This window comes from Myotis daubentonii, chromosome 5 (assembly GCF_963259705.1).
Source record: "Myotis daubentonii chromosome 5, mMyoDau2.1, whole genome shotgun sequence".
NCBI classification, from domain to species: domain Eukaryota; kingdom Metazoa; phylum Chordata; class Mammalia; order Chiroptera; family Vespertilionidae; genus Myotis; species Myotis daubentonii.
The window spans coordinates 22743737-22760801 of NC_081844.1; the positions used below are offsets into that span (position 1 = coordinate 22743737).

Below are 17065 nucleotides of genomic sequence, written 5' to 3' on the forward strand. Positions count from 1 at the left end.
CCCAGCTGGTGGATTTGAGTACTTAATTGGGAGTCCTCACCCCATTTCTTAAGCACCTACTACTGCCTGTAAGGCAGTTTCTAAATGTAATTCTCACAACAGCCATGTGCATGGCAAACTTACTTCATCTAGAAGCTCTAGGGCAAAAAGACACTCAAGGAGCTGATGCCCAACTGTGAATCTGAGATGGCAGACAAATGCCTATCGCTTTACAATAGCCTCTCTGCCTGTGCATCTCATCACACTGAACCAGCTTTAATGGTCAGTATTTCCCAAACATGACCACCAAACACAAGCCAGTTGCTTCACCCTGGAAAGCAATGACAGCTGTTCAAAATGTCAGGGTTACCATTGACTATATGAACATTAGAACCTGACTCTAGAGATGGTTCTGCATTTTACACCTATTTTATAGATGAAGAACCCGAGCCACAGAAAGGCTAAGTGACTTACCCAAGATCAAACTGCTAACAGACATCAGAATTGTTTGAAGCCAAACCATTTGACTCACCAAAACCTGAAATTTTCTTTTCCTCCCCCTTCAGACTTTCCCCAGGTCAGAGCTGGTGAGCACCATGAAGGGAGGTGCCAGGACTCCATCAGCTCCTCCTGCCGCTTGACACTTCAGAATAGAAGCTGAGCTGCTGCAGGGGCGACCTACTTCTCCCACGTGTTTCTTTTTAAAGATCCAACCACTGCTGATGGCTTCCAGGGAGTAGGAAGTAGAAGTGGCTCCATGGGCTATGTCCCCTCCCCCCACTAGTCACACTTGGGTCAGCTCAGCTTCCCCCAAGTAGGAAGGAAAGCACTTTGGTGCCAGAAGCCAGTCCATCCTTGCTGCTTGACACAGTCACTGTGGGGAAGAAACATCTGCACAGCATGTTTCAAGGGACCTGGCGTATATGGCATACTGTTTTTAATATGTTTGCTCCCCTTCTTGGCGCTATGTGTTTTAACCAAGGTCACCTCTCCAGAGAAAGGTTGTTTCCCCAGGTAGGGATTTTTCCCTGAAGTTAGGGAGGGAATAAAACCCCTTAACTAAATGCCAGGCGGGTAGTTAATCACTTTAACTACGAACAATCACCCTTAAGCTACATCATCTTTACTCCCTGGAATGGAGAAAAGAAACGCCCTAACCTTTGGAATAGAAATTGACAGATGTAACAAGACAATAAAAGACAGAACTTGGCTGGAGATCCTCGCTAGGCTGCTGATCAACTGAACGCTGTCTCCGTGTCATTTCTTCTTCACCGACTCAGTCCACACCTTTCGGGGCCCCTGGACCTGCTGGAGTTGGACCCCAACACTTTGGGTCAATGTAAAAAAATAAACCAGCCCTAGCCGGTTTGGCTCAGGGGTTATAGCCAAGGGATAGAGCATTGGCCTGTGCACTGAAGGGTCTGGGTTCGATTTCGGTCAAGGGAATGTACCTCAGTTGCAGGCTCCTCCCCAGCCCAGGCCCTGATAAGGTATCTGCAGGAAGCAATCAGTTGATGTCCCTCTCTCACATAGATGTTTGTTTCTCCCACTCCCACTCTCTAAAAGTCAATGGAAAAATATCCTTGGGTGAGGATTATAAACAAAATTTTAAAAACCAGACTTTATTGTATATTAGCAGGAAATGAGAGAGGGTATGTCTCCTGTTCCAAAGTCTGCTTGCTTCCTCAAGTCAGGGATGGTTTCAGCTTGAGGTTTTTGTACCTGCAGTTCTTTCCACCTGAAATACTCCAAAGACTCTTCACTGCCAATCCCACCTTCTTCAGAACTTGGGACAAATGCCACCTTCTCAGAGAGGCAGGCCATCCATGACCTACTTAAAATCGCCATCTCTTCCACTCTTATATCAGTCCCCCTTTCATACCCTACCCCAAATGTATAACCATCTGATGTGTCCTATGTGTTTCTTGTCTGTTTTCCCCAACTAGAATGTTAGCTCCACTAGGACAGGGAGTTTTGTCTGTTCTGGTGCTCCACCCCAACTCCCACAGGCTGGAACCCGGCAACAGGCTGCCCTCTCCCAGGAAGGACCACAGCTATCTGCCCTTCCACCCTCTGCCTCCACAGGTCCCAGTGACCACCATGATCCTCCAAGCCCTGCTCTTCCCCTGATGGAAGGGGTACAGGAACCTGGCCATGGGATAGACTGGAGTGCTGGGCTGCTCAGCATTTGGGCCACGTCGGGGATCCCAGGTCTATGAGGTTTGAGAAGAGGTTGGAAGGTGAGGGCATCATAAAACATTCCAGCTCCACCAGGATTAACGAAGGGGCCAGGAGGGCATTAGAGGGGCACTAGGGAAATAAGACTTCCTTTAGGACACCCTGTCCCCTAACATGTTAATAGTCATGCCTGCAAGATGGGACAAACAAGCCCATGTGCTCCTTCTATGTATTCCTTTTCCTGATCATATATACAGCCGGCGGGGTCAGCCCCAGCCTCTCCTGTTGATATAAAACAGTGTGTTGCTCCTTAGCTCAAAACCCCCAAAGGCTTCTTCTCACCAAGAATAAAGTCCCAAGTTTCCACCCTAACACACAAGGCTCTATATGTAATCCACTCACGCTTCTCACTCACCTGGCTTGTCATATGGGCCTCCTCAAAGCTCCCCATAAGGGCCAGGCACTCTCTGGCCTGTCTTTACACTGGCTGTTCCCTCCACCTAGAACTCATTTCCTCACCTCGCTCAGGTCCCTGATCGTATGTCAATGAAAATAGACACCCTTCCCAAGCCTCTACCCTGTACTTCTTCACAGGCACCTCCCAAAATGGCTTCCCCTTTGTTTGTTTCCTTCCACAAGGGCAGGGAGCAAGCATGATCAGTTCTGTCCATAGCTGTGGCCCCAGCCCAGGCACAGAATAGGTTCTCAATGTCTGTTGAATAACAGCTTTGGCCCAGCCAAATGGGACTGTGAAGAGAACCTGAACACCAGGAGCAACAGTGGGGGGTACAGTCAGGGGTGGGGGGAAAAGGGTCCTAAGGAAGAGTCCAGGCCTACTGACGGGGCCGTACCCCCATCCTCCCCAGACCCCGAAACCCCCCTCACCAGGCCAGATCCAGACTTTGGAAACTGTAGCAGGGGAGGCTTTAGGTTGGAAGGAGCAAAGAAGGCAAACCAAGCACACAGCTCCGGCACTAAGTCAAGTTCTTTACTTCCCAGAAGTGATGGCTAAGGGAAGGAGGAAGGGGAGGGCGAGAAAAGGAAGACAGAAAGAGCCCGAGAGAGCAAGGAGGAGGGAAGAGAGGGGACAGTAAACCACTGTTCTATGAAGTCTCAGGAGGCAAGTGCTCAAGGTAAAAAAGAGTCCTGGAGGATCGTCCGCGGCTGCGGGAAGCATCTTGGTTTCCTTCTGTGTTTAAGTCCTTGGGGGGAAGGGCTGCCGCCGCGCCGCCGCTGCCGCTGCCGCATTAAATAGTTATGTACATCGCAGAGAGTCCCAGGCCGTGGGCAGACGGGGGAAGGGGGTCATTTCACCAGGGGCCGAGTTTTATCATCATCACCGCACTGGTGGGCTTTGTACTTTTTCACTTCTGCCATGTACTTGGCCCATGCATCACCTTTACTTGTTAATACCTGTGGGGAGGGGGGCAGGGGCACACAGGAGGTTGGGAAGGGGATACCAGGGAGGCTAGGAACTGGGGTCAGAACTGTCCTGAGACAGCTGACCCACCCCCAGTACCACCACCCAGAGGTCCTGGATTTGAGGTAAAGATATTCAGAGTCAAGTTATCTGGGGACCTTGTTGAAAGCCCTCCTCCCTCACCCAGTACCCCCACATCCAAGGTCCAGATGCTAGACAGGGAGGGGCAGGGCTGATTAGCCAGGTGCTGAGGCTGTTAAGGAAAGGCCGCACGGGTAGCCCCCAAACCTGGCCTGCTCACCTCATCCTCCGTCTTCTGCTTCTTGGCTACTATTCCCGTCTTGAGGGCTAGTTTGTTTCCGCCTCTGCGCTTGCCCACCTGGGTGAAGGGACAGAAGACTGCAACGGTTACAGGAGTCGGGCCCGCCCTTGGCGGCGCTGAGGCCCACTACACCTTCCTAGCCCGGCCCGGTGGCCCGTCCTGACGCCGCGCCCAGCTCCGCCAGCCGGCCAACCTGCGCAGCAATCAGAGAGGAGCACACGCGACTCTTAGCGCCTGCCCTGGGCCCATGATACCCAGGCAGTCTTGGGCCCCCATGATGCCCTCCCAGGGAGCGAGAAGAACCCCCACACCAGTGGGGACAGGCTCCGTCCTCACTCTCCATGCTGAAGCCTCACCCTCCCCTAGCAGTGACCACGCGGGCAACAACAGCTCCTTTTATTAAGCACTTACTGTATGCCAAGCCCTGTGCCCAGTGCTTTGCATGTATCACCTCCTTTCACTTTCATAGTTACAACCATACCGATTTTATACATGAGGAAACATTTTTGAGAAGGAGAGGCCTGTACCCTCGGTCATGTTGGCAGCAAACAATGGGACTGAATTAGGGTCGAGTGGGTCCAAGCCACCGAGCAGCATCCTTAACCACCAAGCCACAGTGTCCCTGAACCTAATCTGGCCTGGCCTCTTGGAGGGTGCTCCCGAAACAGCCCCTCAGTGAATAGATGAAAAGGCAGGGACTACTACTCCCACTCAGCTCCTGGCATTTCCCTTCCTCAAACAGAAGCCTCCCTCCGGACTCTTGTCCTGGTCCTCCATCTGCTCCCACTGACTGAGGCTTCCCGTGCCCCACAGGCAGCAACGAGCCTGAAAGGCATCATCCTATCTCTCCACCCATCAACCAGGCATTCAGGGACCTGCAGAGCTGGGACTAGTAGTCTCACACCCATTTTTGGTGGATGAAGAAACCTGACCCCCAGTCTGTTATTCTCTCAAATTTTGGTATTTTTTTCCCCACACCACAGGGCCTTGATCTCAACACCTGAGACAAAGCAAGCTCAGAATGGAAAATCAATATAGATGCCATTTATTTAAACCAAAGTCTCTCAATCTCGCACTAACGACTTGTGGAGCTGGATCACTCCTTGCTGGGGAATTTGGAGTGGGGGTTCGAGGAGGGCTGCCCTGTGCATTTGAACAATGTTGAGCAACATCCCTGTCCTGGTCTCCCCGCAGATGTCAGCAGCACCCTCTGCCCCAGTTCTGACACCGAAAATGTCTCCAGGCTTCCCTAAATAGGAAGAGCATCTCCAATTGAGAAGGACTGACCGCGGCTGGGTCACTCGTTAGTCAGAGCATGGACCCAACACGCCAAGGTTTCGGGTTTGATCTTGGGTCAGGGCACGTACAAGAACCAACCAATGGATGCATCAATAAGTGGAACAACAAATCACTGTTCGACTGTCTCTCTCTATCTCTCTCTCTTCCCTTTCCTAATTTAAAAAAAAAAATCTGGTTTTTTATTTAATTTAAAAAAGTAAAACGAGGACAACTGGTCTAGCCCTTTCTATCAGACAAGCCTCGTGATCCTTTTCCAGGATGGCCTCACTGAATTCTCATCACATCAGAAGAGGAGATGTCCGTTTTTCCAAATACAAAAAATAAAGGCAGGCCATCACAGACGCTCCAGGAAAGCAGCGATCGTGCCCGCCTGGTTCACCCGGGCACAGCCAACGCCTAGCACAATGCCCAGCACCAGGTAAGGGACTCAACAAACGGACACTGGGCGATGAGGCTCAGGGAAGCTAAGCAAATCTCCTAAGGCCACACAGCGGGCGGTCCGAGTGTCTAACCCACACATCTGAGACTCCAGACTTGCATTCGCTCCCCTCCGAGAAGGGGGAGACGGTCCCAGCATCCAGTTATGGCACCAAACAGGCATCCTGGTTTCCCCATTCCCGGCTCCCGGTCCTCACGGGCAGTCTACGGGAAAGCCTCCCCTCGCCCCCAAACCTCTCTCGTGGGGAACCCAGGTTCCGCATCTTCGGAGAGACCTGGATGTAGCCCTCCTCGGGCCGGAGGGCGGCCCTGGCTCCCGATTCCCTTTCTCGGGCCCGATTCCCGCTGCCAAGGGAGGCCCTGGCGCCCTCCCCCACCCCCGCGGCTCCTTACGAAGCTGAGCGTGGGGCCCGGGCCGCCCTTCCTCTTCGGATCCCCGGGACCCCCGGCGGCGGCGGTCGCTGGCTGGTCGGGTCGCGGCGGGCCCGGAGGCGGCTCCTCCTGCCGCTGCCGCTGCTCCTCCTCCATCTTCCGCTTGAACAGTTCGAGGAAGCTGCCGTCGTTGGCGAACAAGTTCACGCCGCCCGACACCGGGCTCGACATCTCCTCGTCCCCGCTCTCGGGCGATGTCCCCGGCCCCGACTCAGCCCATCGGCTCCCGCCGCCGCTGCCCACCGCGGGGCCCGGCGCCTCCCGGCCCGGAGGCTCCGCCCGTCTCCCTCGGGCAGCCATTTTGTCACCAGGTGCGGCGCAAAGGACTCCGGGAAGGCCGCTCCGGCCCGCGCTTGGCGCCCGACTAGTCGGGTCCCGGGCAATGCATGCCGGGAAGAGCCGTCTGCACCTCAAGGCGTCGCAGTGGAGGCGGAACCTGAGGGCGGAGCGAAGGAGGGTAAAAACCGGCCGGCGGATCCGCGGGCTTTTCCGTTCAGCTAGGCTTGGGCGGGCATCACGGAGACGTGGTGTAGCGGGCTCTCAGGAGTGAGGTTTCCGCTTGAGACGGGGGTGGGGGAAAGTGGGGTGGGGGGTTGGGGGGGCATAGCTTTCTGTGGCTAGGACCTCCTTCTTGGCACCGGAGATAATCTCGGTGGGGAGAGGGATCCCTTTTGAGGCCGTGTGCTCAACTGACACCTTGGAACAGTGGTTCTCAACCTTCCTAATGCCGCGACCCTTTAATACAGTTCCTCGTGTTGTGGTGACCCCCAACCATAAAATTATTTTCGTGGCTACTTCATAACTGTAATGTTGCTACTGTTATGAATCGTCATGGAAATATCTGATATGCAGGATGTATTTTCATGGTTACAAATTGAACAGAATGAAAGCATAGCGGTTAATCACAAAAACAGTATGGAATTATGTATGTGTTTTCCGATGGTCTTAGGCGACCCCTGTGAAAGGGTCGTTCGACCCCCCCAAAGGGGTGGCGACCCATAGGTTGAGAACCGCTGCCTTGGAACATGGGTCCCTAACTGAGTCTAGAGAGCGTCTCTAGCCTGGATGAGGTTGTTCTGGGTTGATGACATGTCCCTGGGATGGAGCTCCGTGGAGCTGGGGGTCCCATCTCAGAACCAGGGTATTATTTGGGCTTTCTAAACCGGAGTCCCCCCGCTTATTAGCAAGAGTGTCCGCCAAGCCCTGGCCAGCGTGGCTGAGTTGGTTGAGCGTCGTCCGGTGCCAGGAAAGGTGGTTGGTTCCATTAGCGTCAGGACACACGCCCGGATTGCGCGCTGCAGCTCCGGTAGGGGGCGTGCAGGAGGCAGCCCATCGATGTTTCTCCCTCTCCCTTCCTCTCTCTCAAAACCAATAAAAATATTTTTTAATGTTTTAAATTTGATTTTAGAGAGAAAGGGAGAAAGAGAGTAAACATCGATATGATCAGCTGCCTCCAGCCACCACCACCCCCAACCAGGGATAGAGCCTTTTACCTGGGCATGTGCCCTGACTGGGAATGGAACTGGCGACCTTTTGGTACATGGAAGGAGTCTCAACCAACTGAACCACACCGGCCAGAGCAATAAAATAGCTTAAAAATAAACACATACACACACAAAAGTGTCCGCCAAGGGCCTGGTACCCAGCTTGTATTCCTGTCCATTGCTGAGGTCCAACAGGGGGAATTCGCTAACCTGGAGTCTCCCCTTCTATGGGGAGCAAACTGCAAGAAGGTTTTCGGGAACAGGAAACACAAGGAGCGCGGTTGCAAGTGTGATCCCTGCCCTGATCTTCCCAGCATGGGGGCTCTGGGAGCACTGGACAAGGGTCTGTGGGCCTTGCACACAATTGGAGGCGGTCTCCCTCTAGGGCTAGGCCGTTCGCCGCCTCAGGAGACGTCTTCGGTCAACTAATCAATCTGTCTGATTGGTTTGCGTGAGGAGCCCGGGTGGCTCACAAAGGAGACGGACATGAGACGACTTGGGGACCCAGTTAGAGAACTGGGGGGGAAATGATCGACCTGAGGTTGAGCCCATAGCGTCCGGCCGGGGCGTGTCTGGGATCCAACTTCAGGGAAAGGGTATGCACCGGGTGCTTGGCGGGTTGCTAAGGAGAGGTGGGAGACTACCGGCACAGGCGAGTGATTGGAGAAAATAATAAAAAAAAAAGTAGCCAATGAAAAGAGTGCTGCAAGACTTGGGGTCCAATCAGTGAAGGGGAGTATTTTGGAACGTACCAATATGTTAATTAATCGGGGGGCGTCTGTGAGAAAACATAATCGAGAGATCAACAAGGTAAACCTCGGGAATGGAGAACATTGGAACTATAGCCTCTTCTATGGCGCCTAAAAGCCAGGGGGTGGGGAACGTCCCTCGGGCTGCTGGTCCCGCTGGAGATGTGACCGAGAACTCCCCCCGCAGGTGCCTGCCGTGGTGCGCTCCGCGTGGTCACGTGAGCCGGTTCCAAGATGGCGGCGGGGGTGGCCGGGTGGGGGGTTGAAGCGGAGGAGTTCGAGGATGCGCCCGATGTGGAACCGCTGGAACCCACGCTTGGCAACATCATCGAGCAGCGCAGCCTTAAGTGGATCTTCGTCGGGGGCAAAGGTGGCGTTGGCAAGACCACGTGCAGGTAAGGAGGCCGCGGCGGGAGCCGGGGAGACCGGTGGGCTGGACCACTAGGCGAAGGGGGCGGCCCGGGACCGGCTTCTCCACGCCGAGCCGGGCACGGGAGGGAGGGGCGCCGGGGGTCCCGGGGTGTGCTCTCCAGAAGCTACCTGGAGCGCGTGGACGGGGCCTCCCGGATTCAGGCCCGGCACCCTCTGAGTTGGACCATTTCCGTTAGGGCTCAAGGGCCGAATCACGCTGAACCCAGCGCACGGCGGCCGGGAGAGCCCTTAGGGGTCCCCGTCTGCGGGGCCACACCGGAGGGAGCTCAGAGTCGGGGCCGGGGCACCGGAACAAACGATCCTCGTCTGGTGAAACCTGCTATTCTGTGCCCACGTGGGGGTGGGGGGTGGGGGACGGAGCGAGAGAGGGTAGGTGATCAGACTTCCATTCAACCGGTAGGAGAGGGAGGGGTTCCTGGGGCAAATTACCCTGAACAAATGGGACTGAACCATCCCGAGAGCAGTAGGAGGTTCCAGGGACCCCTTAGCTTAGCGTTGAGGGGGCGCAAGGGACCCCGTAGTTGTGCTGGCTGGACAGCTGGACCATGCCATGCTGTGCCCGCAAACAAGAAGCAGGCATCATGCCAGACTGAACCCGGCCACTCGCCAGCTGGAGTGGTCTTAGCAAAGGTCTGAGAAGGGCCCTGCACAGAGACTGGGGACTGATCCCACAATCACCCCTGTTCTCAGGGCCCCGGCCTCTGAGCCTCACATCTCCCCATGCAGACGGGGAGCAGGCCCTGACCCCGTGCTCCCTACCTTTTGACCTTTTCCTTGCCCAGCTGCAGCCTAGCAGTCCAGCTATCCAAGGGGCGGGAGAGTGTTCTTATCATTTCTACGGACCCGGCCCACAACATCTCCGATGCGTTTGACCAGAAGTTCTCCAAGGTGCCCACCAAGGTCAAAGGCTATGACAACCTCTTTGCCATGGTGAGTAGAGCAAGGCTCAGCTCCCCAGTCTGGCCACGGCTCATTCAGGTCTTTCCTGTGCACATCTACCATCGGCCCATCTACATCCTTTGTCATTCCAGTCTCGCCCCTTCTTCAGCGTACCCACAAGGAAACAACTGAGGAATGCTTGTGGAGCAAAAAGGAAGCCAGAGCCCTGACGGGTTTGGCTCAGTGGATAGAGCGTCAGCCTGCGGACTCAAGGGTCCCAGGTTCAATTCCGGTCAGGGACATGTGCTTGGGTTGTGGGCACATCCCCAGTGGGGGGTGTGCAGGACGCAGCTGATCGATGTTTCTCTCTCATCGATGTTTCTAACTCTCTATCCCTCTTCCTTCCTCTCTGTAAAAAATCAATAAAATATATTTAAAAAACAAAGAGAGAGAGAGAGAGGGTGGGAGGAAGGGGGAGAGACAGAGAGAGAAACATCAGTGTGTCTCTCTCACATCTATTGGTTGCCTCCCACACACTCCCTGATTGGGGCTGAGGATCAAGCCCGCAACTGAGGTGCGTGCCTTTGACCGGAAACGAACCTGGCACCCTTCAGTCCACAGGCCAACACTCTATCCACTGAGCCAAACCGTCTAGGGCTAAATACATCTCTTGGTTGGCCCCTGAGCAGCTGGGATGAGGAAGACGAGCAGAGAAGCAGGTTTAGAAGGGACAAGTCAAGAATTCTATTTTGACCACAGTGGATCCACGGTGCCCACTGGACATCCAAGTGGGGACACAGGACAGTGGCTTAGCTGTGTGAGCCTGGAGCTCGGAGGAAGTTGATACTGATTTTGGGGTCGCTGTCCCGAAGGTGGTATTGAAAGCTGTGTGAGTAAAGGAGAATATGAGAGAACAGAGAGCCCAGAGACAACCTGAGGGCATGTCAGCATTAGGGTCCAGAAGTGAAGGAGGCTAAGAAGGAGCCATCGGGGAGGTGGGAGGCGAGACAGAGGTTATAGCCTCTGAGCTCCAGGAGGACAAAGGAACTTAGGCAGAAAGAGGTTGTCTGCTCCAGCAGGTGCATCCGTTTTAGAGACCACTGGTGAGTGGGGGCAAAAGGCTGTCTGGAATGGGTGAGCTGTGGAGATGGAGACGGTGATCGCCATGATGGGGGCTGAGAAATGGGGCCACCACTGGAGGGAGACGGAAGGGGGGTTGAGGAGGGCTTTTTTGAAAAAGGAGACGCTGGAGCATGTTTGTTTGCCAGTGCAAATACTTTACCAGGGAGGGACAAGTAGTGCTGCAGGAAGGAGTGAGGGTGCTGACAGAGGACTGTCCTCGGGTGGGAGGGAGCTACATACAGCGCACAGACCTCTTACATGGACTCTCCAGGGCAGGGATGCGGAGGCAGGGTGGAGGGCCAGGGGCGTTTCCTGGGAGGAAGGGATAAGGTGTTGACAGCCAGTGGCTTTTCTTTCTCTCTCAGGCCCAGGTGAGGCACAAGTCTCAGCAGAGAGCACGGGGTGACTGGGACGGAAGGGGGTTGAGGAGGCATAAGATGGGACATAAACATTCACCAGAGTGGATGGCCTGGCTATTGGGTGCCATTGGTGTTTGTGATTGGGAATGGGGAGCAGGTGGGAGTTATTTGTCAGGTGCGCTCCCCTCGTGTTCACCTCAGTGTAGCCACACCAGGGACCCAGGAATAACCAGGATGGGGATTTTGGCAACCACAGAGGGAAGGGGGCGTGTTTGTAGAGGCAACCTTTGGAGCCTGGGCTGGGTAAGGGTGCTGGCCAAGAGGGACACTGACAGTGAACTGGGGTCAGGGGAGGGGGAATGAGGTGGCCCAAAGAGGTTTAAATAACTGCAGCAGGCCCAGCTGGCGTGGCTCAGTGCTGGAGCATTGACCCATGAACCAGGAGGTCACAGTTTGATTCCCAGGCAGGGCCTGATTTCGGGCCTGATTCCTAGTAGGGGGCTTGCAGGAGATAGCCAATAGATGATTCTCTCATCATTAATGTTTCTGTCTCTCTCTCTCTCTCTCTTCCTCTCCCTTCCTCTCTGAAATCAATAGAAACATATTTAAAAAATAACAGCCGGACCAGTGTGGTTCCGTGGTTGAGCATCGACCTATGAACTGGGAGGTCACAGTTCGATTTCCGGTCAGGGCACATGCATGGTTTGTGGACTCCATTCCCAGTGTGGGGCATGCAGGAGGCAGCTGATCAATGATTCTCTCTCATCTTTGATGTTTCTATCTCTCTCTCCCTTTCCCTTCCTCTCTGAAATAAATAATATATTTTAAGTCGAACCGGTTTGGCTCAGTGGATAGAGCGTCGGCCTGCGGACTCAGGGGGTCCCAGGTTTGATTCCGGTCAAGGGCATGTAACTTGGTTGCGGGCACATCCCTACTGGGGTCGTGCAGGAGGCAGCTGATCGATCTCTCTCATCGATGTTTCTGGCTCTCTATCCCTTTCCCTTCTTCTCTGTAAAAAATCAATAAAATATATTTAAAAAAAAAATATATATATATATATATATATATATATATATATATATATATATTTTAAAATAGTAATAACTGAAGCAGGAGGCAAGGAGGCCCAGGTCAGAGAATGGGGTATGTGAGCTCAGAGGTGACCCGGTGACTAGGAATAACCCATCAAGGGTGTGACTGGGTGTGATGGGTCGGGCAATGGATACACAAGCTCTATGCAGGGAAGTGGACCTCTGAGGCCAGTGAGGGGGACTTCATTGCAGGACCTGTGCAGTCACCAAGGAGAGGTGACATAGGAGGATAGAGAAGGAGGCATCAAGTCAGGACTGGCCAGAGTCCCCAAGGATGGTCATATCTTTGTGGATTCCACATCTATGTTGAGGACTTCCTGTGTGCAGACAGTTTCGGGTGTTCTCAGGGGGCTGACATTCTGGGTGGGGAGACAGATGGGAAATGTGATGAGTGTGTCATGTGAAGGGAGGCTGGATGTTAAGGAGAAAGGCAGGTGGGACAGTGAGGACTGTGTCTGCCCTGTTAGATGAGATGGTGAGGGAAGACTCACATTAGAGAATAATCTGGAAGCAGTCAGGGGCCGGGTGGGGGAACAGCCAGTGCAAACCCTGCAGGGGTCTTTGGCTTCCCTCTGTGGACACTGATCACAAAAATTTGCAATTTTCCATCTGTTTTTAAAATTGTTTGACCCTTTGAGCAGTCGGAAGACCTTAATGCCAGAGGGAGGGCCATGGCACCTTGGGGGCCTCCCCAGCTCTTCCCTGATGGGGCCCTCTTCGGGCTCCCCTGGCCCTGGTGCCCCCCAGGTGAGAAGGCCCTGGGAGTAGCAGAAGCAGCCTGAGTCTCGATCCCTTGTGTTCCCCCCCCCAGGAGATTGACCCCAGCCTTGGCGTGGCAGAGCTGCCTGACGAGTTCTTCGAGGAGGACAACATGTTGAGCATGGGCAAGAAGATGATGCAGGAGGCCATGAGCGCCTTCCCAGGCATTGACGAGGCCATGAGCTATGCAGAGGTCATGAGGTCAGGCCCGGCAGGCTAGCGCGGCCTGGGACTGGGGTGGAAGAGGGAGCAGAGTGGGCCTGACCTTCATCTCCCCACAGGCTGGTGAAGGGCATGAACTTCTCAGTGGTGGTGTTTGACACGGCGCCCACGGGCCACACGCTGAGGCTGCTCAACTTCCCCACCATCGTGGAGCGGGGCCTAGGCCGCCTCATGCAGATCAAGAACCAGATCAGCCCCTTCATCTCACAGGCAGGCAGGGCCCCAGGGCATCCAGGTGTCCCCTGAGTGGGAGCCAGTCCCCAGGCCCCCAGATGTGCAGTGACAAAAGCCTTTCTCTCACACAACTCTGGATCCACGATTCCCAATGGGGGGGAGGGGATCTTCATTATGGGGGACTTGGTGTCCCTGCCCCTACCTGCTGAGTGCCCCAGACAGCTTGAAAGCACATATTCCAGAGCCAGACAGCCCAGGTTCAAATGTTTTGCATTGTAATGTGACCTAAGGCAAGTCACTTCATCTCTCTGGGCCTCACCTTCCTTGTCTGTCAAATGGAGAGCATGCGAGTGTCCCTGTTGTTAGCATGATAACATGACAGCCGCACTTCTACGCACATCCCACCTCCAAGGTGGTGTGTGTGATCCCCCTTTGGGTACCTGTGTCCCAGATCAGTCACATTTGTGGAGCGCTTACTTTGTGCCAGGCGTTGTTCTGAGCACATGACATGTTTCAGTTCATCTAGCATACCAGCCCTTGGAGGTAAGGTCTACACATGGGGAAACTCAGCATTCCTGTCAAGCCACCTGGCTATAGTCCCCCAAAAGAAGCGGAGCTGGGATTTGCCCCCTGTGGTCTGTTCAAGGGCCCAGGCTTTTAACCACTGGGAGGTGGTTAGCAGGCCCTCCACCTAGGAGGTATAATGGCCTCAGGTAAGCCTCAAGCCCTCCCATGTCCTCCCCCCAGATGTGCAACATGCTGGGCCTAGGGGATATGAACGCAGACCAGCTGGCCTCCAAGCTGGAAGAGACGCTGCCTGTCATCCGCTCTGTCAGCGAGCAGTTCAAGGATCCTGTGAGTCATGGTGCACATAGACAGTGAGAGGCTCCGGGACCGGCACCTGGCCCTCACTGTCCTCTCACATCCTGCAGGAGCAGACGACTTTCATCTGTGTGTGCATCGCCGAGTTCCTGTCTCTGTACGAGACAGAGCGGCTGATCCAAGAGCTGGCCAAATGCAAGATCGACACACACAACATCATTGTCAACCAACTCGTCTTCCCAGACCCTGAGAAGCCCTGCAAGATGTGTGAGGCCCGCCATAAGATCCAGGCCAAGTACCTGGACCAGGTGTGCATGCCCAGCCATCCACCCAGCCCTCAAACCTCTGGTCTTGGCAGTGGGGACCCGGCCCATCCTAACCATGGCACCCCCAGCCATTTACTCTGCACTCTGAGTCTTTGCTCCATCTTCCCTCTGACCTCTGCCCCAGCCTCCTGCTCTTCACCCCTACTTCAGTCCCTTCCCCCTAATTCTGGCCATGAAGGAATCTGGCTGGCCTGGCCTGGATACCTCTGACCCTGGGGAGCCAGAGGTCCAGCCCTGGAAACTCTGACCCCACTGGCACCACTCCCGCCTGTGACCCTATGAAGACTGACCCTGGGAGGCCCCCATCTCAACCCCTTTGATCTACCCACATTCTGTCCCTGCCTGCAGCCAGGCCCCTGACCAATGTCCTCTGCCCCCTGCCCCGACCACAGATGGAGGACCTGTATGAAGACTTCCACATTGTGAAGCTGCCTCTGCTTCCCCATGAGGTGCGGGGGGCGGACAAGGTCAACACCTTCTCTGCCCTCCTCCTGGAGCCCTACAAGCCGCCCAGCACCCAGTAGCACTGCTGCCAGCCCCAGCCGCTACCATTTCCACCCACTCTCCACCCCACTGGGGCAGAGTTTGCACAAGGTCCCCCCAGAGTACAGGGGGAGCCACTTGAGGTGGGAGGCGGGGAGGGGGTCTGTTCCCCCTGGTGGGGCTGGGGTGGCTGTAGCTACCCCTCACCTCTCCCCGCCTCTCGCTTCTCAATAAAATGATCTTAAACTACTGTGGGTATTGATACAAGGATTTTAGAGTCAGCGCCTCCATGAACAGTTGCCCAGGTTGTACTCTGCACAACAGTGTCACAGCTAGAGGGATGCAGTCACAACAGACTAACAAAGATGCGTGTTTGTTATGGCAATTTTGGAAGGTGGGTGTCTTCAGTAAGGGGGTGCTTTTTCTAGCTCTGTATGGGTAGGGGTGTCCCTGCCATAACGCCTGAATTGGCATATACCCCCTTCCTTTGAGGCTCAAAGGGTGTGGGAACCAGGAGGCCCATTGGTGTACCTCAGGCGGGCGGGGAGCGGATTAGGCAGGCAGCGGCCCAGTACCTGCTGTTTGGTTTGGAAATTAGTGGGCACCCTGGGCAGAGGCTGGGCTGGCCAGACTAGGGATTAACAGTCTCCACCCCCCAATTCCTGCCCCCGTGGGATGGAATTCGCTCCACCCAGCACAGTTACAACCAGGAACAGATTAGGTGACATGATGGTAGAGGACTCGGGCCAAAGGTATCCCTGAAGTCCTAACTGTAGAGCCATCTCACTGAGTGGCCTCGTGTTTTCCTATAGTTTGAGCTTCATCTCTAAAATGGAGGCAAGTGTGGCCATTCACAGAGCCATGGGACAACTTCACCTGGCCCTGGAAGGCATCCAGGGGGCCCCCTTATCCCCTTCACTCCTCTCTCTACAACTGCCTGGACAGCCACATTCGTCCCCACCTGGGGGACCCAGCACTGGCAGGACCTCGTTTGCAGGTTCCAAGCCAGAGCTGGGTGGGGGTGGGGGAAATGGACAAGAGGTACCTGAGGACACGCATGAGTCAGGAAGTGTTCAAATTGTGCACACCCAGGGTCTGGGTGTGTGAGGGTGTGCGTGCATGTAAGGGGAGCCCAGCCACAAGCCCAAACGTGTCCTGGACTCGGTTGTACTGGGTGTGCACAAGCGGGTGTGGGCATGTTGGGGTGGCATTTGTAAACAGTGGCAAAGACCCCTGGCTCCCAGCTGAACCACCAGGGTTCAAATCCCAGCTGTGCCGTCAACGGACTGTGTCATTTGAGCCTCAGTTTCCCTACCAGATAGTGGGAATGATGAACACCAACTTCATAAGCCTGCTTGTAAGGACTCAGTGAGGTGAAATAAGTAACGTCTTTACAAATGTTATTATTCGTTGTTACAATGAAGCCTGTGAGCTAGCTTGGGCAACCTGCCCCTAGCCCAGCTGGTGTCCAGCTGTCAGAAATGTGTGGGGACCCTGTGGACTGGAGGAGGGAGATGAGCGGGGACGGGAGAAGCTGGCTGGCTGCAGTGTGTATAAATATACATCCTAGGGAGTGGGGGCCTCTGGTCAGGAATGGAGCTGCATCAACTTGAAGCCTGTCCCCTGTCATCTGCCCCCGGCCCCCGCCCTGGGGCCAACAGCTAGCAGTGCCAACCTGCATCCACTTTTATGGGCTGTCCGGCAGCTGGACAGCGAGGAGCAGGTTTGAGGGTAGCCAGCCTGGGCCAGTTCCTAATTACCCCAGGCGGGGCAGACATATGCCAGGCTTGGAACAAGGTGTCCTGGCTGACAGGGCTTCCGGGTGGAGCCTCGTAAAGCTATCCACATTCCTAGTGTACAAGGCGGACTGAGGGGCCCAGGGTCTGGACCTCAGAGCTTTCACCCCTCCCACACAGGCTGTGTGTTTGGGGAACGGGATAGGGAGGCTGCGTGTTTGTGCCGGGCTAGGAGTGTCCACTTTGTAGGCGTCTGTGAAGGGGGAACATCTCTCCTGCCTCCATGCAAATACGGGGGCACGTTCTTGTGTCCCCAAGCTTGTGTGTTCACGACAATGCTGAGAGGGTCTGAGATCTTT

The 17065-nt window shown here is 54.9% G+C and overlaps 2 protein-coding genes across 3 annotated transcripts; one reads left to right on the plus strand and one right to left on the minus strand.

Annotated features, from left to right (window-relative positions):
* Positions 1–3124: 3124 nt before the first annotated feature.
* TRIR (telomerase RNA component interacting RNase) lies at positions 3125–6454 on the minus strand. Of its 2 annotated transcripts, XM_059696518.1 has the most exons (3): positions 6030–6443; positions 3879–3956; positions 3125–3570 (listed from the first exon to the last, which is right to left on the minus strand). In XM_059696518.1, the coding sequence occupies exons 1-3, from the start codon at positions 6366–6368 to the stop codon at positions 3463–3465; spliced, it is 525 nt and encodes a 174-aa protein (XP_059552501.1). In that variant the 5' UTR covers positions 6369–6443; the 3' UTR covers positions 3125–3462. The 2 variants fall into 2 exon arrangements, with proteins under 2 accessions (XP_059552501.1, XP_059552502.1); XM_059696519.1 differs by lacking the exon at positions 3125–3570 and having other exon boundaries at positions 3880–3956; positions 6053–6454.
* Positions 6455–8507: 2053 nt separating this feature from the next.
* GET3 (guided entry of tail-anchored proteins factor 3, ATPase) lies at positions 8508–15220 on the plus strand. Its single transcript, XM_059696514.1, has 7 exons — positions 8508–8696; positions 9516–9663; positions 12996–13144; positions 13225–13375; positions 14087–14194; positions 14272–14469; positions 14880–15220. Exons 1-7 carry the CDS (start codon positions 8536–8538, stop codon positions 15009–15011), a joined length of 1047 nt encoding a protein of 348 aa, XP_059552497.1. The 5' UTR covers positions 8508–8535; the 3' UTR covers positions 15012–15220.
* Positions 15221–17065: the final 1845 nt, after the last annotated feature.